The sequence below is a fragment of the Panthera tigris genome, chromosome E2 (genome assembly GCF_018350195.1).
Source record: "Panthera tigris isolate Pti1 chromosome E2, P.tigris_Pti1_mat1.1, whole genome shotgun sequence".
In the NCBI taxonomy this organism is placed as follows: domain Eukaryota; kingdom Metazoa; phylum Chordata; class Mammalia; order Carnivora; family Felidae; genus Panthera; species Panthera tigris.
In genome coordinates, this window is record NC_056674.1 from 9,315,057 (window position 1) to 9,335,547 (window position 20,491).

At 54.7% G+C, this 20,491-nt stretch overlaps 1 protein-coding gene across 1 annotated transcript in view; it reads right to left on the bottom strand.

Moving 5' to 3' along the window:
* Positions 1-1,717: 1,717 nt before the first annotated feature.
* Positions 1,718-20,491, bottom strand: part of GRIN2D (glutamate ionotropic receptor NMDA type subunit 2D) — a 34,059-nt gene continuing 15,285 nt past the window's right edge. Inside the window, exons 9-12 of the mRNA XM_042970081.1 lie at positions 20,327-20,487; positions 3,994-4,181; positions 3,544-3,776; positions 1,718-3,351 (exon numbers count right to left, since the gene is read on the bottom strand). Coding sequence (XP_042826015.1) covers positions 2,011-3,351; positions 3,544-3,776; positions 3,994-4,181; positions 20,327-20,487 — 1,923 coding nt within the window. The 3' untranslated portion in view covers positions 1,718-2,010. The remainder of the gene's footprint in view (positions 3,352-3,543; positions 3,777-3,993; positions 4,182-20,326; positions 20,488-20,491) is intronic.

The following is a 20,491-nucleotide window of genomic DNA, read 5'->3' on the forward strand; positions in this document are numbered from 1 at the left end:
GGCAAAGGAGTCCTAGCCTAGCGACCGAGGCTTGCGGATTCGGAGAAAGTACACCCTTCGCGTGACTTTGCGGCGCTTTTCTGCGGAGCGGCGGCAAGGCCTCCTGGGAGTTGTAGTTCTGTACGAAGCCAGTTTTCTCCATCTAGTGGAGGAGTCCTGAGCCCCGACTCCCATCTTCCACCTTGGACTCCCATTGCTTCCTTTCCGCTATATTATTCATGTATGCAAATAAGAGTTCTCACTGGCAAGAAGACTGGGCTTTTGCTCCCTGAGGACCCATAAAGCCGGGTTCCTCTCCCCTCCTTGTTATGATGGCTTTAATTCACTTCAAACTGCTTTAGTGTAGACAGGATGATATTATGTGTAAGTCAGTCGGTTGAATCTACCCTCTTGGGGCAGTCAATTGCCTAACCAGGCGTTCACGTTGCAGCTATGGTCAGCGAGCACTTAATCAGAAAGTCAGCCCTCTGGAGACCGCCGTTACAAGCGCTTTGGCTCTCTTTATCCCTCATCGGCAATGAAATGTTAGAAATCGATTCTCATTGGTGAGATTCACGGCATTCGAGATAGGTGGATTGGCTGGGATATACTAGACTCCTCGCTTGCAAGAACAGGATATTAAGAATCAAGCAAGAGGCCTTGTCTGTGGCCATAGGAATGGGACCCTAGACTTAATCCTAGAGTGTTTTGATCCTGGATCTTTCTGGAGTCCTCTGTCCCGCCTTCTCTCTGGGTCTCTGTCCTCCCTCGCACCATCTCAGTCTTCTTCTTAGGATCTATTCTCACAGCCCCTTTCTGGGTCTTTGTCTCCCATCTCCTTCCAGGGTCTGTGTTCTGAATACAATTTTCTTTCCGCCCTCTCTTCCTCTGTGGGACTTTTCTCGGTTTCTGTTTCCTCCAGGGAAGTTTGAGGGGGGCTGAGACAAACACGGAGCTCACACTTGGACTGAGGAGGCATAAAAACATGGTTTATTCCAAACACTGCAATGTGTAACAGGAGAGTGGGAGGGGAGGTTGGTGGTGGGTGTGGATTCCCAGACCGTCTCCTCCACAACCCAGCTCCAGACCCGGCTGGAGATCTAGGAAAAGGAGGCTTGGGGGGGGGGGGGGAGGCGGGGGGGGGAGGGGAGGGGGTGTCTGCTGGGTTTTCGTTGGGAGGGTCACAGATAAAGGCTGGAGTTGGAGAGGATGTGGTTGGTGGCACGTGGGGCCGGTAGTGAGGTGCGACAGGGTGGGAGGGTTTGGCCCGGTGTTTGTTGGGATCAACGCTGGGACAGGGGGAGGCGGGGCTTCCGTTGGGAGTGTCCGAGGTCAAAATTGGGAAAAGCGACCTAGGGTGGGGAAAGGAGGAGGGTGTGTCACGGTATGACGTCAAGGGTCACAGTCTGGTCGGGGCACAGTCTGGGATTCGGGTCACAGTTTGGGGTCAGGGGTCACAGTCTGGGGTCGGATGACCATTTTTAGGGGTCGGAAGTCACAGTCTGGGGTCAGGGATTTCTGTGTGGCGGGGCCAAGGTCTGGGGTCACAGTTTGGCGAACGCGTCTCACAGTTTTGAGTCCCAATGGATGAAAGGTTAAAAACGGGCTTCCCCGGAGGCGTGGCCGGGGCCGGGGAGCTGCACAGTGATGTGGGGGCCACGGCCCCGGGCGTGGGGGTGGGGCGCGGGCGCGGCGTGTCCCCACCCCCTCCCCCACCTCCCGCCCCATCTGGTGACGTTAAAAAGCCCTTGTCGGGTTTAAAAACAAAACAAAACAAAAACAAACCTCCAGTGGGCTCCGAGACCCCCACCCCCTCCCTTTCAGGCTGGGTGAGATTTGGGGAGGGGGGGGCCAAATCCCTTCCGGCTCTTGGTGCCCCCAAAGCGACGGGGCGCAGGACGCTGCTCCAGGCGGGGTCCGGCCAGGTCCAACTTTTCCTTCCCAACCCACGCGGGTCCTGTCTGTCGCGCGCGCCCCCTCGGGCCGTGGCCTGCGCTGACCGAGGGGGCGCCGGGGGCCCCCCGGGCCGCGTCATACCTCGGACTCGAGGCTGGAGAAGTGCGCCGAGCCCCTGCGGGTACCCAGGTCCCCGCCCCGGTGTCTCCGGTGGGGCGCGGCGGGCAGCGGCGGCCCCCAGTGCGCGGCGTGCGGGCAGCGGCGCGCGTGGCGGGAGGGCCCGGTGAGCCTGCGCGCGGGGGCGGCGCGGGGACACGAGCTGAGGTCCTCGAGCGAGCGCGAGGTGGGCGCCGGCGGCGGGAGGTCCCAGCCCCCCGCGGCGCGCCGGTGCCGGTGGTGGTGCGGGGCGGCGGCGGGCGCGCGGTGCGAGGCCCGCGGGCGGTGAGGGTGCGGCCGCGGACACCCGCAGCGGGCCCGGCGCCGGGGCGGGGGTCCGGCGGCCCAGGGCGGGGGCGGCGGCGCCCACCAGCCGCCGTCCAGGCCGTCGTGCGAGCAGCTCAGATGGCGCGGCGGCGGCAGCAGCTCCAGGCTGGCGCAGTGACGGCAGTGCCAGGCGGCTGGACCGCTGCGCGGGGGCAGGTAGTCCCAGCTGCCGGCGCGCCAGCCCCCGAGCTTGTCGACCGACCAGTAGCGGCCGGGCGGCGGCCCGAGGCGCTCGGCGTACGGGTAGGGGAAGTCGGCGAACCACCAGGGCTCCAGGCCGCCCAGCGACGCGCCGCCCAGGCTCTCCGAGTCCTCCGAGTCCGACGGCGACGGCTCGAGGTCCAGGTAGGGGCAGGGGGGCGGCGCGGCGCGGCACGGGGGTGGCGCGGCCTGGGCCCCGCCGCCCGCGCCCCCCGCGCCCCCCGCGCCGCCTGCGCCGGGCCCCAGCAGGGGCTGGCTCTCGGGGTCGGAGCGCGGCCAGCGCGCGGGCGCCGGCGGGCTCTCGTCCTCGTAGGCCAGGCGGCACAGCGGCGGCCCGACGGCGGCGGCGGCGGCGGCGGCGGCGGAGGCGGGGGGCGCGGGCGGCGACGGGAAGCCGGGGAAGGCGCCGGAGGGGGGCTCGGCCGGCTCCTTGTCGCGCACGATGGCGAAGTAGGAGGGCGGCGGCTTCTGCGGGGGCTGCGCGGCCGGCGGGGACAGCGGGCGCCCCGCCGCGCCCCGGGGCGCCGCGCGCGCCTCGCCCACGCCCAGGCCCTGCGGCTCGATGGGGCCGTAGTAGCGGTGGAAGCCGTCGGCCAGGCCCGCGCCCCCCGGAGGCCCGGCACCTTTGGCGCGGCGCCAGCGGTCCACCGCCGCGCGCTCGCGGGGCACGAAAGGCGCCGGGCCGGGCGCGGGCCGCGCCGCCGGGTACGCGGGGCTGGGCAGCGGCTGCGGCGGCGGCGGGGGCTTGGCCGGCGGCGGGGCGGCCTCCGCGCTGCAGCAGCTGTACATGCCCTGCGGGGGGGGCCGTGAGAGAAGCGGGGTCAGCGAGTGGGGGGGCGGGGGGGGGGCGGCGGGGAGCCGCCCGGGACCGCCCGCCTCCCCTCCAGCCCTCCCGCCCGGCCGGGACCTCGACCCAGGTGTCTCCCACTGCGAGGCATCCCTGCCTGCCTCCCCGCAGCCCTGCCTGCCTCTGTCCCCGCGTACCCTGGAGAAGGCCAGCAGGAAGTCCATGCGGTGGGTGGGCCCCAGGCAATGCCGCAGCCGCCAGTACACCAGGTGCTCCCAGGCGAAGACCAGCAGGGACAGGCCCATGGCCACCAGCAGCATGTAGAAGACCCCCGCCATGTTGTCGATGTCCAGCTTACTGCTCATCACCTCGATTTTGTCGTTGTGGCAGATCCCGGAGAGCCACAGCCGCTCCAGCATCTCGATCTCGTCTGGAGAAAGGGGGCAGGGGGCATGGGTCAACTTCCAGGGGCACCCTCCTCGGACCCTCTTCTCTGATACAGGAGTCTAGGCGCCCGGCCCTCTCCTCCCTTAGACCCTGGTGTCCTGATCCTCATCCCCTCCTGCGCCCGCGACCCAGGGCTCTGGCCCCCACCCCCACCCCCACCCCCACCCCCACCCCCGAGGCATCCCTGTGCGCAGCCGCACCGTCCCCCAGGAACTGCAACAGAGCCAGGTCGATCGGGCGCTTCCAGCGGGAGCCCTTGTGCAGGGCGATGCCGTAGCCCGTCGTGGCAAAGACCTTGCCCGAGCCGATGGTGACCAGCTTGCAGCCTTCATCCTTGCGGGCCATGTAGTTGAGCACAGCCGCATCATAGATGAAGGCGTCCAGCTTCCTGGGGGGGGGGGGGCAGGGGGCATGAAAGGCAGGGTCAGTCCCACCCAGATGCTCTCACAGCCCTCCCGGAACCCCCTCTCACCCCTAATAGCCTCCAACTGCCCCACATCCTGACTGGTGGTGAACTCCAGAGCAAGCCACCGCACCTCTCGGTGCCTCCGTTTGGAGCTGCAAAGTGGGGACAACATCAATACCTCCCTTCCACGGTGGCCGCAAAGGTAAGTTGATGGCTTGGTGCAAAGAACGTGCCGGAGAACGTTATGTTCAGCCTTCACCGCAGCCCTCCAGAGAAGGTTCTGGATACTCCTCCATTCTACAGAGGGCTGAGGCTCAGACAGGGGACTCCTGCAAATCATAATAACGCTAACGATCGCTTGTATCGTGCCGGGCGCCGTGCCATCGGCGGTAATAACACGTTCAAGGCTCTCAGCGCTCCTGCGAGGTGGAAACTTCTCTCCATTACTCAGATGGGAACCGCAGGCCCAGACGCGCACCTTACTTACTTGGCGTGCCTCCTCCCGCTAGGCCCCCAGTTTCTCAACCTTGAGACGAAGACAGGCAGGGAGAGAGAATTCCCCCTCACCGATGAATACACGATGGCGCACGCGCCCCGCGTCCCCTCCTTCGCAACTGCCGCCCTCCGCGTACTTCTGTGATTATCCGATGAACCCCAGCCTCTCCTCGGAGACTGCGAGCCCCAGCTGGGACACATTCCAAGCTGTGACTCAGCACAGTTCCTGGCACACCCACAGGGGCTGTAAATATTTGTGGATCGCATGGATGAGTGGATAAAGAAGTCCACGCTGTGTCACTATTCGATGAAACAAGATCTAGGCCTATGATCTGACATCGAGATGTCCAGGGCGTATCCGTGAAGAAAAAAAGAAAAAAAGAAAAGAGCCGTAGAGGCCCATAGAGAGCATAACTCCATGTTAATTTTTTAAAATTTATTTGAGAGAGAGAGAGAGTGCACGCGGGGGAGAGGGCCAGAGGGAGAGAGAGAGAATCTTAAGCAGGCTCTGTGCTCCGCGCCGAGCTGGACTCGGGGCTCGATCCCACGACCCTGGGATCACGACCTGAACTGAAGTCAAGAGCCTTGACGCTCAGCCGACTGAGCCACCCGGGTGCCCTTCCATATTAATTTATTATTTAAAATAAGTGTTTGAAATGTTTATTTTGAGAGAGCGAGCGAGCGAGCGTGGGAGGAGCAGAGAGAAAGGGAAAGAGAGAGAATCCCAAGCAGGCTCCGCGCTGTCAGCACGGAGCCCGTCCGGGGGCCGGACCCCTGAACCACAAGATCATGGCCTGAACCGAAACCAAGAGTCTGATGCTTAACCAGCCGAGTCAAATCTCCGGTAAAGCCCTCTCTACCTCCTCACACATGAGCACAGCAATGCCTTGTGTACCTGCCTCTGTACGTGCAGAGAAATGAAAGAGAAGGGCAGAATTAGTCCGCAGACCCCAAGTGGAGAGACAGACAGCAGATCCCCCCCCCCCCCCACTGAACAGATTCCAGCCAAAGCAAACACTTGGGGGAAGGGGGAGGCAAAGAATTTGAAGCTCTGGAGACAGAGCAGAAATCTGGGGGAGGGCAGTCAAGATCCCACGATTGGAAAACGGGGTTTTATATGGATTCTAACAGGCAGGGAGATCCCAGCTGACATCTGGAAACTATATATATATATATATATATATATATATATATATATATATATATTGTGATATATATATCACAACTGCCTTGTAGGCAAACTGTAATTTCCCTCTAGGTTTCTCTTTGTTTAGGAAAATGCCCTTGGGGGCGAAAGGTGAATCGCCTCCCTGTCTAAGTAGAAAGAACGAAAGAACTGCAGGTTTCCAGAGTCAGGCTGAAGAGGGGGGATGGAGGGAGGGGCTTGAGGACTAGGGTAAAATGTAAGGAAAGTCTCCAGGGGTCCTTGCGGGGAGGAAGGGGGAGGTGTGGGAGGAGGTGGGGGAGAGACCTGGGAGGCATTGTGGACAGAGTCAAAAACCAAGGTTTCCAATGGCAGGGAGGTGTGAGAGGCTTTCAGGAAGAGAGGATCTAAGAGCCTTCACTTTTAATCCTTTGCTTAGTCTTTTTTTTTTTTTTAAGTTTATTTAGAGAGAGGGAGAGCAGGGGAGGGGCAGAGAGAGAGAGAGAATCCCAAGCAGTCTCCACACATCAGTGCGGAGCCCCACTCGGGGCTTGAACTCGCAAAACGCAAGATCATGACCTGAGCTGAAGTCGGCCACTTAACTGACTGAGCCACCCAGGGGCCCCCTTTGCTCGGTCGTTTAAAAAAAAAAATAAAGTTTCTTTTTAAATGCTTATTTATTTTGAGAGACAGACAGAGCACAAGTGGGGGGAGGAGCAGAAAGAGAGGGAGACACAGAATCCACAGCAGGCTCCAGGCTCTGAGCCATCAGCACAGAGCCCGACGCGGGGCTCGAACTCATGGACCGCGAGATCATGACCTGAGCTGAAGTCGGACGCCCAACCGACTGAGCCACCCAGGTGCCCCGCTCAGTCTTTTTTAAATTTTATTTTAATGTGTCTTCATTTTTGAGAGAGGGCACTGGGGAGCCCTGCATCTCTTTGCTTTCCTGTTTATTCCTGCCCCCCGTCGCCAGAGGGATCTTAACATTTGAGTCACAGCTTCCGCGCCTTCTCAGCTCACTAGCCTCCGCTGTCTCCTCACTTCACTCAGTAACGGGGGTCTCCTCGCATTACAAGAACCTATGGCAGCAAACAGGAAGTTCCTGGACCGCTCCAGCACACTCCTGCCTCAGGATCTTTGCACTGGCTGTTCCCTCTGCTGGAACAGTCTTCGCCCAGATAGCCGCCTGGCTCCACCCCTCACTTCCTTCAAGTGTTGGCTCAAAAGACACCTGTCTGAGCACCTTCTTAAATACTGCAGCCCGTAGCCTCCTCCCCAGGTCTCCGAAACTCGCGCTCCCGGCAGTGTTTTTGTCCATAGCACGTATCCCCTTGTAACTATGATATGTTCTTGGTTATTAAGTTTATGGTTCGCCCTCTTCCCACTGGGCTTGAAATTCCGTGAAGGAACAGATCTTGTCTGTCCGGTTCACCGCTGTAGCCACAGGGTCTGGAACGGCACCCGGCATACAACAGGTGCTTAACAGAGTGGCTGAATGAATGAATTCAGGCTGGTAGTTAACAATGTATATGTGTGCGTAGACACATAGTTTAATTGACAGGAGGGGAATGAAAAATAATGCTTACTGTATGGGAAGGGGACATGAGGTTTCCTTTTTTTGCCCCCCCCCCCCCCATGAGGGTGAGGAATTGAACATCCTTCACAGAATGGGCTTCCAGAACTGGCTGGGAGGAGAAGCTGTGTTTCTTGTTTTATGTATTTTTTAAAGTTTATTTATTTATTTATTTATTTATTTATTTATTATTATTATTTTTTTACATTTATTTATTTTTGAGACAGAGAGAGACAGCATGAACAGGGGAGGGTCAGAGAAAGAGGGAGACACAGAATCTGAAACAGGCTCCAGGCTCTGAGCTGTCAGCACAGAGCCCGACACGGGGCTTGAACCCACGGACCGTGAGATCATGACCTGAGCCGAAGTCGGACGTTTAACCAACTGAGCCACCCAGGCGCCCCTAAGTTTATTTATTTATTTAGAGGGGGGAGGGGCAGAGAGAGGGAGGGAGAGAATCCCAAGCAGGCTCTGTGCCAGGTGGGGCTCGAACTCATGAACCCTGAGATCATGACCTGAGCCAAGATCAAGAGTCGGACGCCCAAATGACGGAGCCACCCTGGTGCCCCTTTTATATTTCTTTTTAAGGGGTGCATTTCCTTTCTCTTCTTGTGAGCCCCTGTGCCCTCTGTGGTAGGGTGGGCCCACATTTGTGAGCCAGCCAAAACCATGTGAGGCCGCCAATTCCCTTGTACCTCTCTGTAGGGATGGAATTTTCTAGTGCTGTCCATGGTGGTAGCTGCTAGCCAGGTAGGGCTATTTGAATTTAAATTGAAATTAAAGTTTAAAAATTTGTTTCCGGGGCACCTGGTAGCTTAGTTGGTTGAGCGTCCGACTTCGGCTCAGGTCACGATCTCACGGTCTGTGGGTTCGAACCCCGTGTCGGGCTCTGTGCTGACAGCTCGGAGCCTGGAGCCCGCTTCGGATTCTGTGTCTCTCTCTCTCTCTGCCCCTCCCCCACTCAAGCTCTGTCTCTCTCTCTCTCTCTCAAAAATAAATAAATGTTAAAATAAAGAAAGAAAGAAAAAGAAAAATTCAGTTCCTTAGTTACACCAACCACATTTCAAACGATCGCAAATTGGTGGGTACCACACTGGACTGCAAAAGTCGAGAACATTTCCCTCTCTCTCTCTCTCTCTCTCTCTCTTTATTTATTTAAAAAAAAATTTCATATTTATTTATTTTTGAGAGAGAGAGACACAGAGCATGAGCGGGGAAGGGGCAGAGAGAGAGGAAGACACAGAATCCGAAGCAGGCTCCGGGCTCTGAGCTGTCGGCACAGAGCCCGACGTGGGGCCCGAACCCATGAACCTCGAGATCATGACCTGAGCGGAAGTCGGATGCGCAACTGACCGAGCCACCCAGGCGCCCCTATTTATTTATTTATTTATTTATTTATTTATTTATTTATTTATTTATTTATTTATGGGGGGGGTGGAGACAGAGGGAGAGAGAATCCCAAGCAGGCCCCTTGCTGTCAGCGAAGAGCCCCACGCAGGGCTCGCTCTCACGAACCGTGAGATCACGACCTCAGCCGAAATCAAGAGTTGGATGCTCAACTGCCGAGCCCCCCAGGCGCCCCGTAGAACATGTCTACCATCGCAGAGAGGGCTATTGGAGACCGATGCTCTAGGAACACATCTGTGTCTGTCTCCCAGACTAGAGTGGAAGGTCCAAGAGAGCATGGTGAAAGAACGTAATAGATACGTATTGGAGGGGCACCTGGGTGGCTCCATCGGGGAGGCATCCGACTTCGATTTTAGCTCAGGTCATGGTCTCAGGGTTCGCAAGATCGAGCCCCATGTCCTGACAGCGTGGAGCCTGCTTGGGATTCTCTCTCTGCCCCTCCCCTGCTGTCTCCCTCTCTCAAAATAAAAGTAAATAAACTTAAATAAATAAATAAATAAATAAATAAATAAATAATCCTACTGGCTGAATGGATGAATGTCTTTTAACTTTCATATCATTAGGGGTTATTTTGTAAGGGAGATCATAATTCAGTATTTGTTTCCCTTGTTTCTCTCCGTGTATATGATACATATACACGTGCATACATACATACGACCACTCTAAGAAAAAAAAAAAATACTGACATTGGGAATTCCCCAACAAAAATGGTCCAGGCAGATCACCTACAGTGACATTCATAGCCAAAAACCCCACTCGCGTAATCACAAGCCCTCCGCTTCCAGAGTTCTGGACTTCCCTCCAAAATATGAACAGACAAAAACAAAAGAAAACAAAAACACACGTATGAGCAGACTTCTAGGGATTACTAGATATCAGTAAAGCCTCGGGAAGAAAGATAGAAAAGAACCCAACAAATGGGAAGGGGCGGCGAGGGGGAGACTTGGAGCAAACAGATTACACAGAGAGGAGAAAATGTGAAAAAGACAAGATACTGTAACTTCGAACCATGCGTATTATAAAATAGGACACTGTAAATAATACTATGAAATTGAGAAAATAGTATAAAAATTCAGAGATAAAAAAAAAGAGTTATTGGGGGGGGCACCAGGCTGGCTCGGTTGGAGGAGCATGTGACTCTTGATCTCAAGGTCGTTAGTTCAAGCCCCACATGGGGTCTAGAGATGATGAAGAGACATAAGTAAAGTTAAAAAAAAAAAAGAGTTCTTGGAAATTGAAAATACACTCACAGAAGTGAAAAGCTGAAAAAAGAGTGGAAGATAAGGTTAGGAAGAGCTCTCGGGAAGTAGAGCGGAAAGATAAAGAGCTGAAAAAATAAGAGAATGAAAGGAAGAGACAGTTCAGGAAGCCTGATATCAAATTAATAAGAGTTCCAGAGAGAAATGGAGGGAAGGGGGAAATCACAACTGAAAGAAATCAAGGAAGTTTCCCAGAATGAGTGACAGGAGGACACCCTTGAGAGGTCCAGCGATGAAAATGAACGAAGACGCTTCACTGAGAAATGTCAACGCACTGAGAAGAAAAACAGGTGACACACAGGCTTACGGATCAGAATGATTTTGGATTTTTTACCAGTGACGCTGGTAATTAGCAGACAACAGAGCGACGCCTTCAAAATTCTAGAGGAAGGACGCCTGGGTGGCTCAGCCGGCTAAGTGTCTGACTTCGGCTCAGGTCATGATCTCGAGGTTTGTGAGTTCGAGCCCTGCGTTGGGCTGTCTGCTGTCCGTACAGAGCCTGCTTTGGATATTCTCTCCCTCTTGCTTTCTTCCCCTGCCTCGTTAGCTCGCTCGCTCTCTCTTCCTCAAAAATAAATATTAAAAAAAATTAGAGAGAAAATGACCTCCAGCCCAGAATTTTATACCCAGCCAGAAGGCCTATCAAGACTAAAGGTGTTTTCGACATGCAGTGTCTCTAAAATTTTACACACACGGGCACACACGCGTGTGCGCCATGTGCCTTTTGTCAGGAAGCTCAAAAGAGCAAGAGAGAAAAATCCAGGAAGAGTGAGGTTTAGGATGTGACAGAATCCAAACCAGGGGACCGGTGAAAGGATGGGGATAGTAGCTATGCAGCATGCCGGAGCAGGTCAGAGGCCACGAGGGAAGCTTCGTCAGTATGGTGAAATTAACGGAGTACCTGATGCAAATGAGTATGTGAAGAAGAGATTCACATAGTTAAGAGCATTTTGAATTAACAAAGAAAACTCAGCCACTAAGCAAGTGGGAAAAAAAAAAAAAAAAGAAAGACAATGATTAACTCCAGGAAAAACAAAGAATTGTGTAGGAGAGGAAAGTAATCATGGTTTACTACTTCTGGCAGCTGTGGGAGCATTTACACAGTCATAACATATAAACACTGCATTTTCATCTAGCCAGAATCACAGTGTGGGAGGCTGGGGTAATTTGAATAAGAGTATGAGTATGTGTCTCCCATAGTAAGAAGTGAATGGAAAATACCCAAAATTGAAAAATCAAGAGGTAGCCATACAAACACAGTATTTCGAGACAGGGACACAAACAGCAAAATGATACAATAAATGAGGTAAACGCAGATTGCTCTGGGGCGGGCGAGACGGGAAGGGTAGGCAGATGGGACGCTGTTGGCTTTCGTTAAAAAACCAGAGAGATCTTGTATTTGACTCTGCAAACTATGTGGATGTCTAACTCCGATAAAAATAGAACTAAGGGGGGAAAAGAGTAGAAAGGAATACTGGGGAGAAAAAGAATTTCTGCCGAAGGAGGAAGTCAGAGCGAGAGGGGACAGTGAGAAACGCAAGATATTCTTTGAGTCCAAGAGGCTTCTGGGGAGGGGCACAAAGAGGGTGATTCTGGGATTCTGCCCACCCGAGGCAAGGTAGTGGAGTGGTGGAGGGGCTGGGCTCAGAATCCAATGGCCAGGGTTCAAATCCGAGCGCTGCCACCAGCAGCTGTGGGACCTTGCTACGCCTCAGTTTCCTCATCTGTAAAATGGGAATGATAATCTTCACCTCTAAAATATCATGGGTTGAGGGGCGTCTGAGTGGGTCAATCGGTTGAGCGTCCATCTTTGGTTCGGGTCATGATCTCATGGTTCAGGAGTTCGAGCCCTGCGTCGGGCTCGCGGCTGTCAGCGCAAGCCCGCGTTGAGTCACCTCTCCCAACAGTTGTACATGGAAGTCCTGCCTTAGTTGGAGGTAGGGTCTTTACAGAGGTGATCAAGATAAAATAAGGCGGGCCCTGATCCAACAAGACGGGCGTCCCCACAAAAAGGGGGGACTTTGGACACTGAGACGCGGAAATGGAAGACGACGTGAAGACACGGCGGGAAGATGCCCAGCTACGAGCCATGGGGAGTTCCTTCCCTGGCCCTGAGAAGGAACCCGGAGCACCGGGAGCCTCCAGAACTGTGAGGCCACAGACTTAACGGGAGCCCCAGAAAGCTGAGAATGACCTCATTACATGAGTTAGAGCAGAACTTGATGTAGAACGAACACTACAGTAAATGAAAACGAGATGGGAAGGATCCAGGCCTTGGCAAGGATACGGGACCAGAGGAACGCGCTGCCGGTGTGGAAGTTGACCCAACCACTTTGGCAGATGTCTAGAAGCATCCATCCTTCCTTCCTTCCTTCCTTCCTTCCTTCCTTCCTTCCTTCCTTCCTTCCTTCATTTATAAAGTTTATTCATTTATTATTTCTGAGAGAGAGAGACAGAGCACAAGCAGGGGAGGGGCAGAAAGAGAGAGAGAGAGAGAGAGAAGCCAAAGCAGGCTCCGAGCTGTCAGCACAGAGCCTGACGCGGGGTTCGAACTCACAAACCGTGAGATCGTGACCTGAGCCACCCCGGCGCCCCAGGGAAGTATCTTTTAAAAGCTAAGCACACACCTCCCTACGACCCTGTAGTTTGCGCCCATGTGTGTTGACCCAAGAAAAATGCATGCGTACATCCCCCCAAAGACTTCCACAGGGATGTTCCCAGTAGAGGGGGCGCCGGGGGCGGGGGCGGTGAGTTGAGTGGTTTCAGCGCAGGTCGTGACCTCACAGTTTCCGAGTTAGAAACTGAGTTAGAAACTGGGTTAGAAACTGGGGCTCTGCGCTGACAGTGCGGAGCCTGCTTGGGATTCTCTCCCCTCTCTCTCTGCCCCTCCCGTGCACACACACACTCTCTCTCTCTCAAAATAAATAAATAAACTTAAGAAAGAAAAAAAAAAAAAAAGAAGGTTCATAGAACCTTCCTAATGGCCGAACACTGGAAATAATCCCAACGTTCCCCAGCAGAACAGAGCTCGGGCAAAACAGGCCAGACACAAAAGTTACCACATACAACCCGTGCGCTTCTGCTTACGGGATATCCCCAACCAGGCAATGCTAATTTACAGTGACAATCTAGGGTGACCAGAGAGGGGCTGGAAATTTCCCATACCCTAATCTGGGTGTGGTCGCCCGTCCGCATGTGCACGTGGGACACAGACAAATCCTTGAGCTTCACGCTTAGCTTGTGCATGTCACATCTCAACAACAACAGCCCCGACAACACAGAGATGAATTATAAAAAGACACGGGCTGGAGCCTCAAGCAATGGAGGGGGTTGTTGGGGGGCAGGGGTTGTGGCTGACATTTGGGTGAACAAAACAAAACAAAACAAAACAGGTGTCTATCCTGGTCCGAAGTCAGGGGTGGGATAGATTTGGAGTCCTTTTTTTTGAGATGGGGCTGCTCTCCAAAACTCAGGAACCGAGTGGATTCTCTGGACACGGGGTCCCCCTGAGTCACTGCATTCTTGCTCCCCGAGGAAACAGACCGACGACCAGAGGCATACGTGGATAAGTCCAAGAGGAAGGCAATGCCTCTGATTCCCAAGGAATGGGGCCTCAAGCCCCCCGGAAGTAGGCAGGGCCCGGGGAGACCGCCCCGCGGTGTAGAACAGAGGGAGAGGATCTCGAATCCCCAGGGGGCTCCCTAGAGGGAGGGGCTGAGGACCAATGGTTAGGAGAGGGGAGAGGGCGCGATGAGTCGGCTGGCTGGCTGGGTCAGATACCCTGGGGGTGAGTAAAGAAGGGAGAAAGTCCCAGGGGGCTCGGGGTGGGGCCCAGGGCTTGCTCCTAAGGTTCACTAGGAAAATCTGCATTTACGTGATGTAGGCCCGGCGGGCCCAATACGGTAGCTACAAGCCGCGTGGCTATTCTGGGCCCTTCAACGCGGCGCGTCTGATCTGAGATGCGCTGAGTGTAAAACGCACCCCGGCTTCTTGCGGGGGTGCGGGGCGGGGGGGATTATGTAAAAGGTCCCAACCATTTCCGTACTGATCGCACGTTGCAATATTTGGACTATACCTGGTTAAGTAAGACGCACTGTTAAAATTAATTTCACCCGTTTCTTTTTACGTCTTTTAACGCGGCCAGGAAACACTTCCCAGCAGCGGGCGGCAGCGCGCCTCGAATTCCGGAGGAGAGCGGGGTCCCAGCCCTAGACATTCGGAGCTGAGAGGCCAGCGCGGAGGGGTGGGGCGGGCTTTTCTGGGGACTCGGGGGAGGCGTGGGTTCCGATTTGGGTCGATAGGTTGTGGAGCTGGGAAGATACGCTCGGGCCGGCGAGATGTTCCAGAAAGCGAATTAAATCCGCCAGAGTGACCCTGAGAAGCACCGGACTTTGCAGGATTCTTGGGAAGGGAGTTTGGAGCCAACGTTCCAGCGATCCTAAGGGGGCGGGGAGACCCTGCATGACCTCCGGGGGTGGAGCGAGCAAAGGAGAGGAGGAAGCAGGAACAAGTTCCAGAGAAGGAGGAGCAAGAGGGCGGCAGAGGAGGGGCCCCCTGCGGGGCTCCGTTGGCTCAGGTCACGATCTCACGGTTCGTGAGTTCGAGCCCCACGTCGGGCTCTGCGCCGACAGCTGGGAGCCTGGAGCCTGCGTCGGATTCTGTGGTTTTTTTTCTCTCTCTCTGCCCTTCCCCCGCTGACGCTCTGTCTCTCTCAAAAATAAAAATAAAAGTAAAATAAAATACAGAGGACGCCGAGGAGGAGACGAAGGAGGAAAAGGAAGGGAAGAAAATGGAACAACAAGAGAGGTAAAAAGAGGCGCCTGGCTGCCTCACTCCAAAGAGGGCGCGGCTCTTGATCTCGGGGTCGTGAGTTCAAGCCCCACCTTGGATGCAGAGATTACTAAATAAATAAATAAATAAATAAACTTAAAAAAAAAAAAAAAAAGAGGTCAAAAGTGTTCTGGACCTACACTGTCCAGAATGGCAGTCACTAGTCGGGTGTCACTCTTTTGCACTGGGAATGTGGCGACTCCAAACTCAGAGGCAACTGTGCGTGTTAACACGCCTCAAAGCCCCCAAACGGAAAAAAAAAAAAAGAACCCATCTCATTAATGTTTTGTGGCCATTGATTTTCATATTACTATGGAAAGAACATATGGGGGATATTGGGGTAAACATCACTAAGATTACTATCCCGTTTCTTCGAGTGTGGCCGATAGAAACATTTAAATTGCGCGTATGGTTCCCCAGCTCTGCTCTAGGGGGGAAAAAAAAGGCAGGAAGAAACTCCTGGAATCATACACAAAGGTTAAGGAGGGGTGGGGGAGAGCGCTTCTCTTTCCACCTTGTTATTATTTTTTTAATGTTTGTTTATTTTTGAGAGAGAGAGAGAGAGAGAGAGAAGAGCGAGCAGGTGCACGCAAGCGGGAGAGGGGCAGAGAGAGAGGGAGACAGAGGATCCGAAGCCGGCTCCGGGCTGACAGCAGGGGGCCTTTAGTGGGGCTGGAACTCACAAACCATGGGATTGTGACCTGAACTGACTGAGCCACCCAGGTACCCCTCTACCTTAGTTTTAACAACAAGCAAGTGTCAGGCAAAGAATACCGTTAAGGAGAGGTTCAAAGACAGTTGGGGGGAAGGGAAATTTTGTTCAAGAAGCTAGGGAATGTGAAGGCGACAGGCGGTCGTGCTGGGCACAGAGACAGGGGCTCTCTTCCAGATGGGGGAGCCCTGGGAAGGGTGCTGAGGGGTCCACCAGGAAACCCCCTGGAAAAGCAGGAGGCCGGTGGAGGAAGCGCGTTCTGGAAATGAGCACCAGATTTTGTTTGCCAGCAGGTTCCCCGAGGTTCATCTTTGAGAACCTGAGCGGCGCAGGGGCGTGGCGGCCCGGAACCACGTGACCAGGTCCCACCCTGGCCGCTGCCGGTTGGCCCGGCCAAGGGCACCCGACTCCTCGCTGGACCGGCGGGATTCTCACTAGCCGAGCCGTGAAATTGAACCGAGGCGGCGCCAGGGCTCCCGCCGGACCCTGGAGCTGAACACCTGCAGGGAAACTGGGGGCCATACAGCGTCCGTGGGCACAGCCGAAGCCAAGATCTGTGCAGAGAGCCTGAGATGAGAGCCAGTGGCCCCTGAGAGGACAAAACCGACAAGGCGGACAGGAATCTTGGTTCCTGGCGTCTCCGTTTCCCAGAGCCACTTTGTAACCCCGGGGGGATTGTTGACTCCATGTTATGAAGGCAAAAATTAGGGCTCAGAAGCTGAGTTGACTGGCCCAGGGCCCACGGCAAGTAAGGGGTAGCTCCCATTCCAAGCCAGGGCCGTCTGATTGTACGATCAGGGCTGTTGAACACCCCTGGGGGCGCCTGGGTGGCTCAGTTGGTTAAGCGCCCGACTTGGGCTCAGGCCATGATGTCACCGTTTGTGAGTTCGCGGCCCACACGGGACTCCGTGCTGACACGGCAGAACCTAGATTCAGATTCTGGCTCCCTCTCTCTCTGCCCCTCCCCTTCTCACGCCCTCTCTCTCTCGAAAATAAACGTTTAAAAAAATAATAAAGGGATGCCTGGGTGGCTCAGTCGGTTCAGCCTCCGACTTCGGCCCAGGTCATGATCTCGCGGTATGTGAGTTCGAGCCCCGCGTGGGGCTCTGTGCTGACAGCTCAGAGCCTGGAGCCTGTTTCAGATTCTGTGTCTCCCTCTCTCTGACCCTCCCCTACTCACCCTCTGTCTCTGTCTAAAAAATAAATAAACATTAAAAAAAATTTTTAAAACTTTTCTTTTTTTTTTTTCCTGTGCTATTCTGTGTCCCAACACCTCTGCCCATGATTCTCCAAACTCAACACACCCCTCAGACCTCAGGCAAGGGAGTGCTGTTCTGGGCCCCCTGCTTTTGAGGACTCTCCCCGCCCCACCCCCTATTGCCAGAGGGGTCCCTGGGGCCAAGGAGTTGTGCCCACGCAGAATCCACACCTCCGGTTGGAGAGAGATTATGCTCTGAGAACTGGGGGTAGAAAGAATAATGCCCCCCAAGATACCCACACCCTAATATTTGGAACCCGCGAATATGGCAGATGTGATTAAATGAGGCATCTCGGGATGGGGAGATTATCCTGGATTATCTGGGCGGACCTACTGTAATCACCAGGACCTTTCAAGAGGGAGGGAGGAGGATCCGTCAGAGAAGAGATGACAATGTGAGCAGTTTCAGGGACGCAGGGCCAGGAGCCAAGGGATGCGAGAGGGATGGAGGTGATGCGGAAGGCAAGGAAACAGATTCATGTGGGGGGACAAGGAGTCGGGTTCTCTCCAGGGCGGAATTCTGACCTTGAACTTGTTTAGCCTCTCTGTTTGTACTTTTTTTTTTTTAAATATTTTTTTTTTTAATTTTTTTTTTTTCAACGTTTTTTTTTTTTTTTATTTGTGGGACAGAGAGAGACAGAGCATGAACGGGGGAGGGACAGAGAGAGAGGGAGACACAGAATCGGAAACAGGCTCCAGGCTCTGAGCCATCAGCCCAGAGCCTGACGCGGGGCTCGAACTCACGGACCGCGAGATCGTGACCTGGCTGAAGTCGGACGCTTAACCGACTGCGCCACCCAGGCGCCCCGACTTTTTTTTTAAGCTTACTTATTTATTTTGAGAGAGATAAAGTGCGAGTGGAGGAGGGGCAGAGAGAGAGAGAGAGAGAGAGAGAGAGAGAGAGAGAGAATCCCAAGCAGGCTCCATGCTGCCAACACAGAACCCGACATGGGGCTCGAACCCACGAACCGGGAGATTATGACCTGAGCAGAAACCCACAGGCGGACGCTTAACCGACGGAGCCACCCAGGCGCCCCCAAAGTCTCGGTTTAAAAAGAAAAGCCTGTTACCCAACACACCTCGAGTTCGTGGTGCTTCAAGGGGGAGGGTGAAGGAGAAGGGGGGGACAGATCTCTGCAGGGGTGGGGCGTGGGGCAGAGAGAACAGCAGTGAAGAGACAGGAGGGGAAAGAAAGAAGAGGTGACTCATGAGAAGGTGCTCCCGTTCTCGGTATCAGAAGTGAGAGGTCTGCAGGGGAAGGAAGCCCCGAGGGGACACAGGCAGAGGTGGAGACAAGAGACCTTGTGATCCCCCCCCCAGGGGTCAAGACAGACGGCGGAAGGAGAGCCCCTGAGAAGGAAAAGATACACGGGAGAGGCTTCTCGGTGGCAAAACACAAACTGCACAAGGGCAGGACTCCGGCGGACGGCTTGGCTGGCACAGTCTCCCTTTGCGACCTCTCCCTCTGCCATCGTCTACAACGGCGGCCCGAAGGCTGACGCACTCAGTTTCCCAGCCTCCTCTGCAGCTAGGAGTGACCATCTGGCACACGCCCGCGAAACAGCCAGAAGTTCCCCCAGAAAGGCAAACTCTCCCCCCACTAAAAAGGCAAGGCCTTGCCGGGAGGAAGTCCTCCACAATTTCGTGCTTCCTCCGCCTTCTCGCCTGGAACGAAGGCTGCAGCGCGGCAGCAGCCATCTTGTGACCATGAGGCAATCACAGTGAGCAAGAAGGTCTAGGCTGGAAGGATGGCGGAACGAATACGTGGAAAGGGTTGGGATCGTTGACGGTATCTTTGAGCTGTCATGCCCGCCTTGGACTTCTTACTGAGAGAGAAAAAGACACCTCTGTCTGTTTACTCCTAACGATCCATGCAACTTACCTCTTGTGTTGTCTATTGTTATCCAGTGCAGGAACTGTGCCTGGCACAGAGGTGGTGTTCCTTAAAACATTTCAAAAGGAACGAATGACTTGCACGTTCTCACAAAGCCTCGGTTTCCTGTCTGCAACTGGTTCTGAGAGTCCAACCCCCCTCCCCGCCGCTTTGCGATGCGTACCCAACATTTTCCTTCAACCGGACCGGTTAGCTTTCTTTTCAAAAATTTCAATCGAGACAGAGCGGTAAAAAACGATTCGGTTAGGAGTGGCTACTGGAGGGGTGAGCAGAGGGTGGGCCTTGGGGACGGTGATCCAGAGGACGCGATAGCTTCCACCCTGGTCCCGCTGATGCCCGACCATCCATTGGCCACAGGGCAGCCAGAAGGGGCATTTGCAAACAGAAATCAGATCACGCCCTTCCCCTGCCTAAATTCCCCCCTCTTCATGGCTTCTCACTGCCCTTCGAAGAAAACCCAGCCCTGACCTCAGCCTCAGGTCCCACACCCGCGTCTCACTCTCATCTTCCCCTCGGTCAGCTCTCTGCCCTACAGCCACAAGACCACTCCTGTCTCAGGCCCTTTGCACAACCTGTTTCCTCTGCCTGCAAGGCTCTGCCTCCGTAAGTCCACCTGGCTAACCCTCACGTCCTCTGGGGCTCTGCTCCGGTCACCTCCTCCGAGAGGCCCGCCCTGAACACCTTGGTGAATGTGTCCCAATTCAGACGCGCCCTAACTCACCCGCACTTTCTGCAGCAATCATACTGATTTCTCTATTTGTGTGTTTCTGGTTCATTTCCCATCTCTGGACTCTAAGCTCCCCCAAAGCCGGGATTATGGTCTGTTTCTTCACTAGCCTGGCATAGACTAGGGGCTAAGGAAATATATGCACTTTGAATAACGCAATCGAGGAGGAACAGGGAGGACACTTACTGTGCCCAGCTTTGTTAGAACCTTGGTCTGTACTTTGGAGCCTGAACTTAACTTTATCCCTGTGATTTGGGAGGCTGAAGTTAAAAAATATCTATATTAAAAAAAGAAAAGAAACACTAATCCAAGTACGGATTCCGGCGAGTTCAGGTCTAATGATCATACTGAAAATAATAATAATAATAACAGCAAACACCCACAGTGTGCCCAGCAGTACTACTAAATAATGTATTATACTAACCGATAATGGGAACCATAATCATTCTTATAACAACTTGACGGGCGCGTTCTCTTGTTATCCCCATTTTACAGAGGGGGAAACCGAGGCTCAGAGAGGTCGAGTAACTGGCCCGAGGTCACACAGCCGGGAAGAGCCGGAGCCAGGATTTCAACCCTGGCAGTCTGGCCCCAGAATGTGTGGCTACTAGATCTCTGAAAACACCACAAGGACGCTACTTCTGGAAGGGGGAGCTCGCGCCCACCGTCCGTGACCTCTGCCCTCCGAGCTGGCCCACCCCTGGCTGACCTCTGAGGCTGATGAACGACCCCCCCCCCCCCCCGCCCCTCGCTATCGCGGAGCAGCCTCAGGGCCCCCGGCGGCCCCCCGCCCCCCCCCTCCCCCCAGCCCGAGTCTGCGCTGACCCTGCCTTGAGCTGAGTGAGCGCTTCCTCTACGCGGGGCTGGTTGTGGCGCACCATGTAGCTATGCATGTCCGGGTAGTTGCTGCGAATGTTCTTCTCCGTGGACCCGTTGGGCACCGTCCCAAACTTCAGGGGCGGGTACTGCTCCTGGGGCCGCTGGAACTAG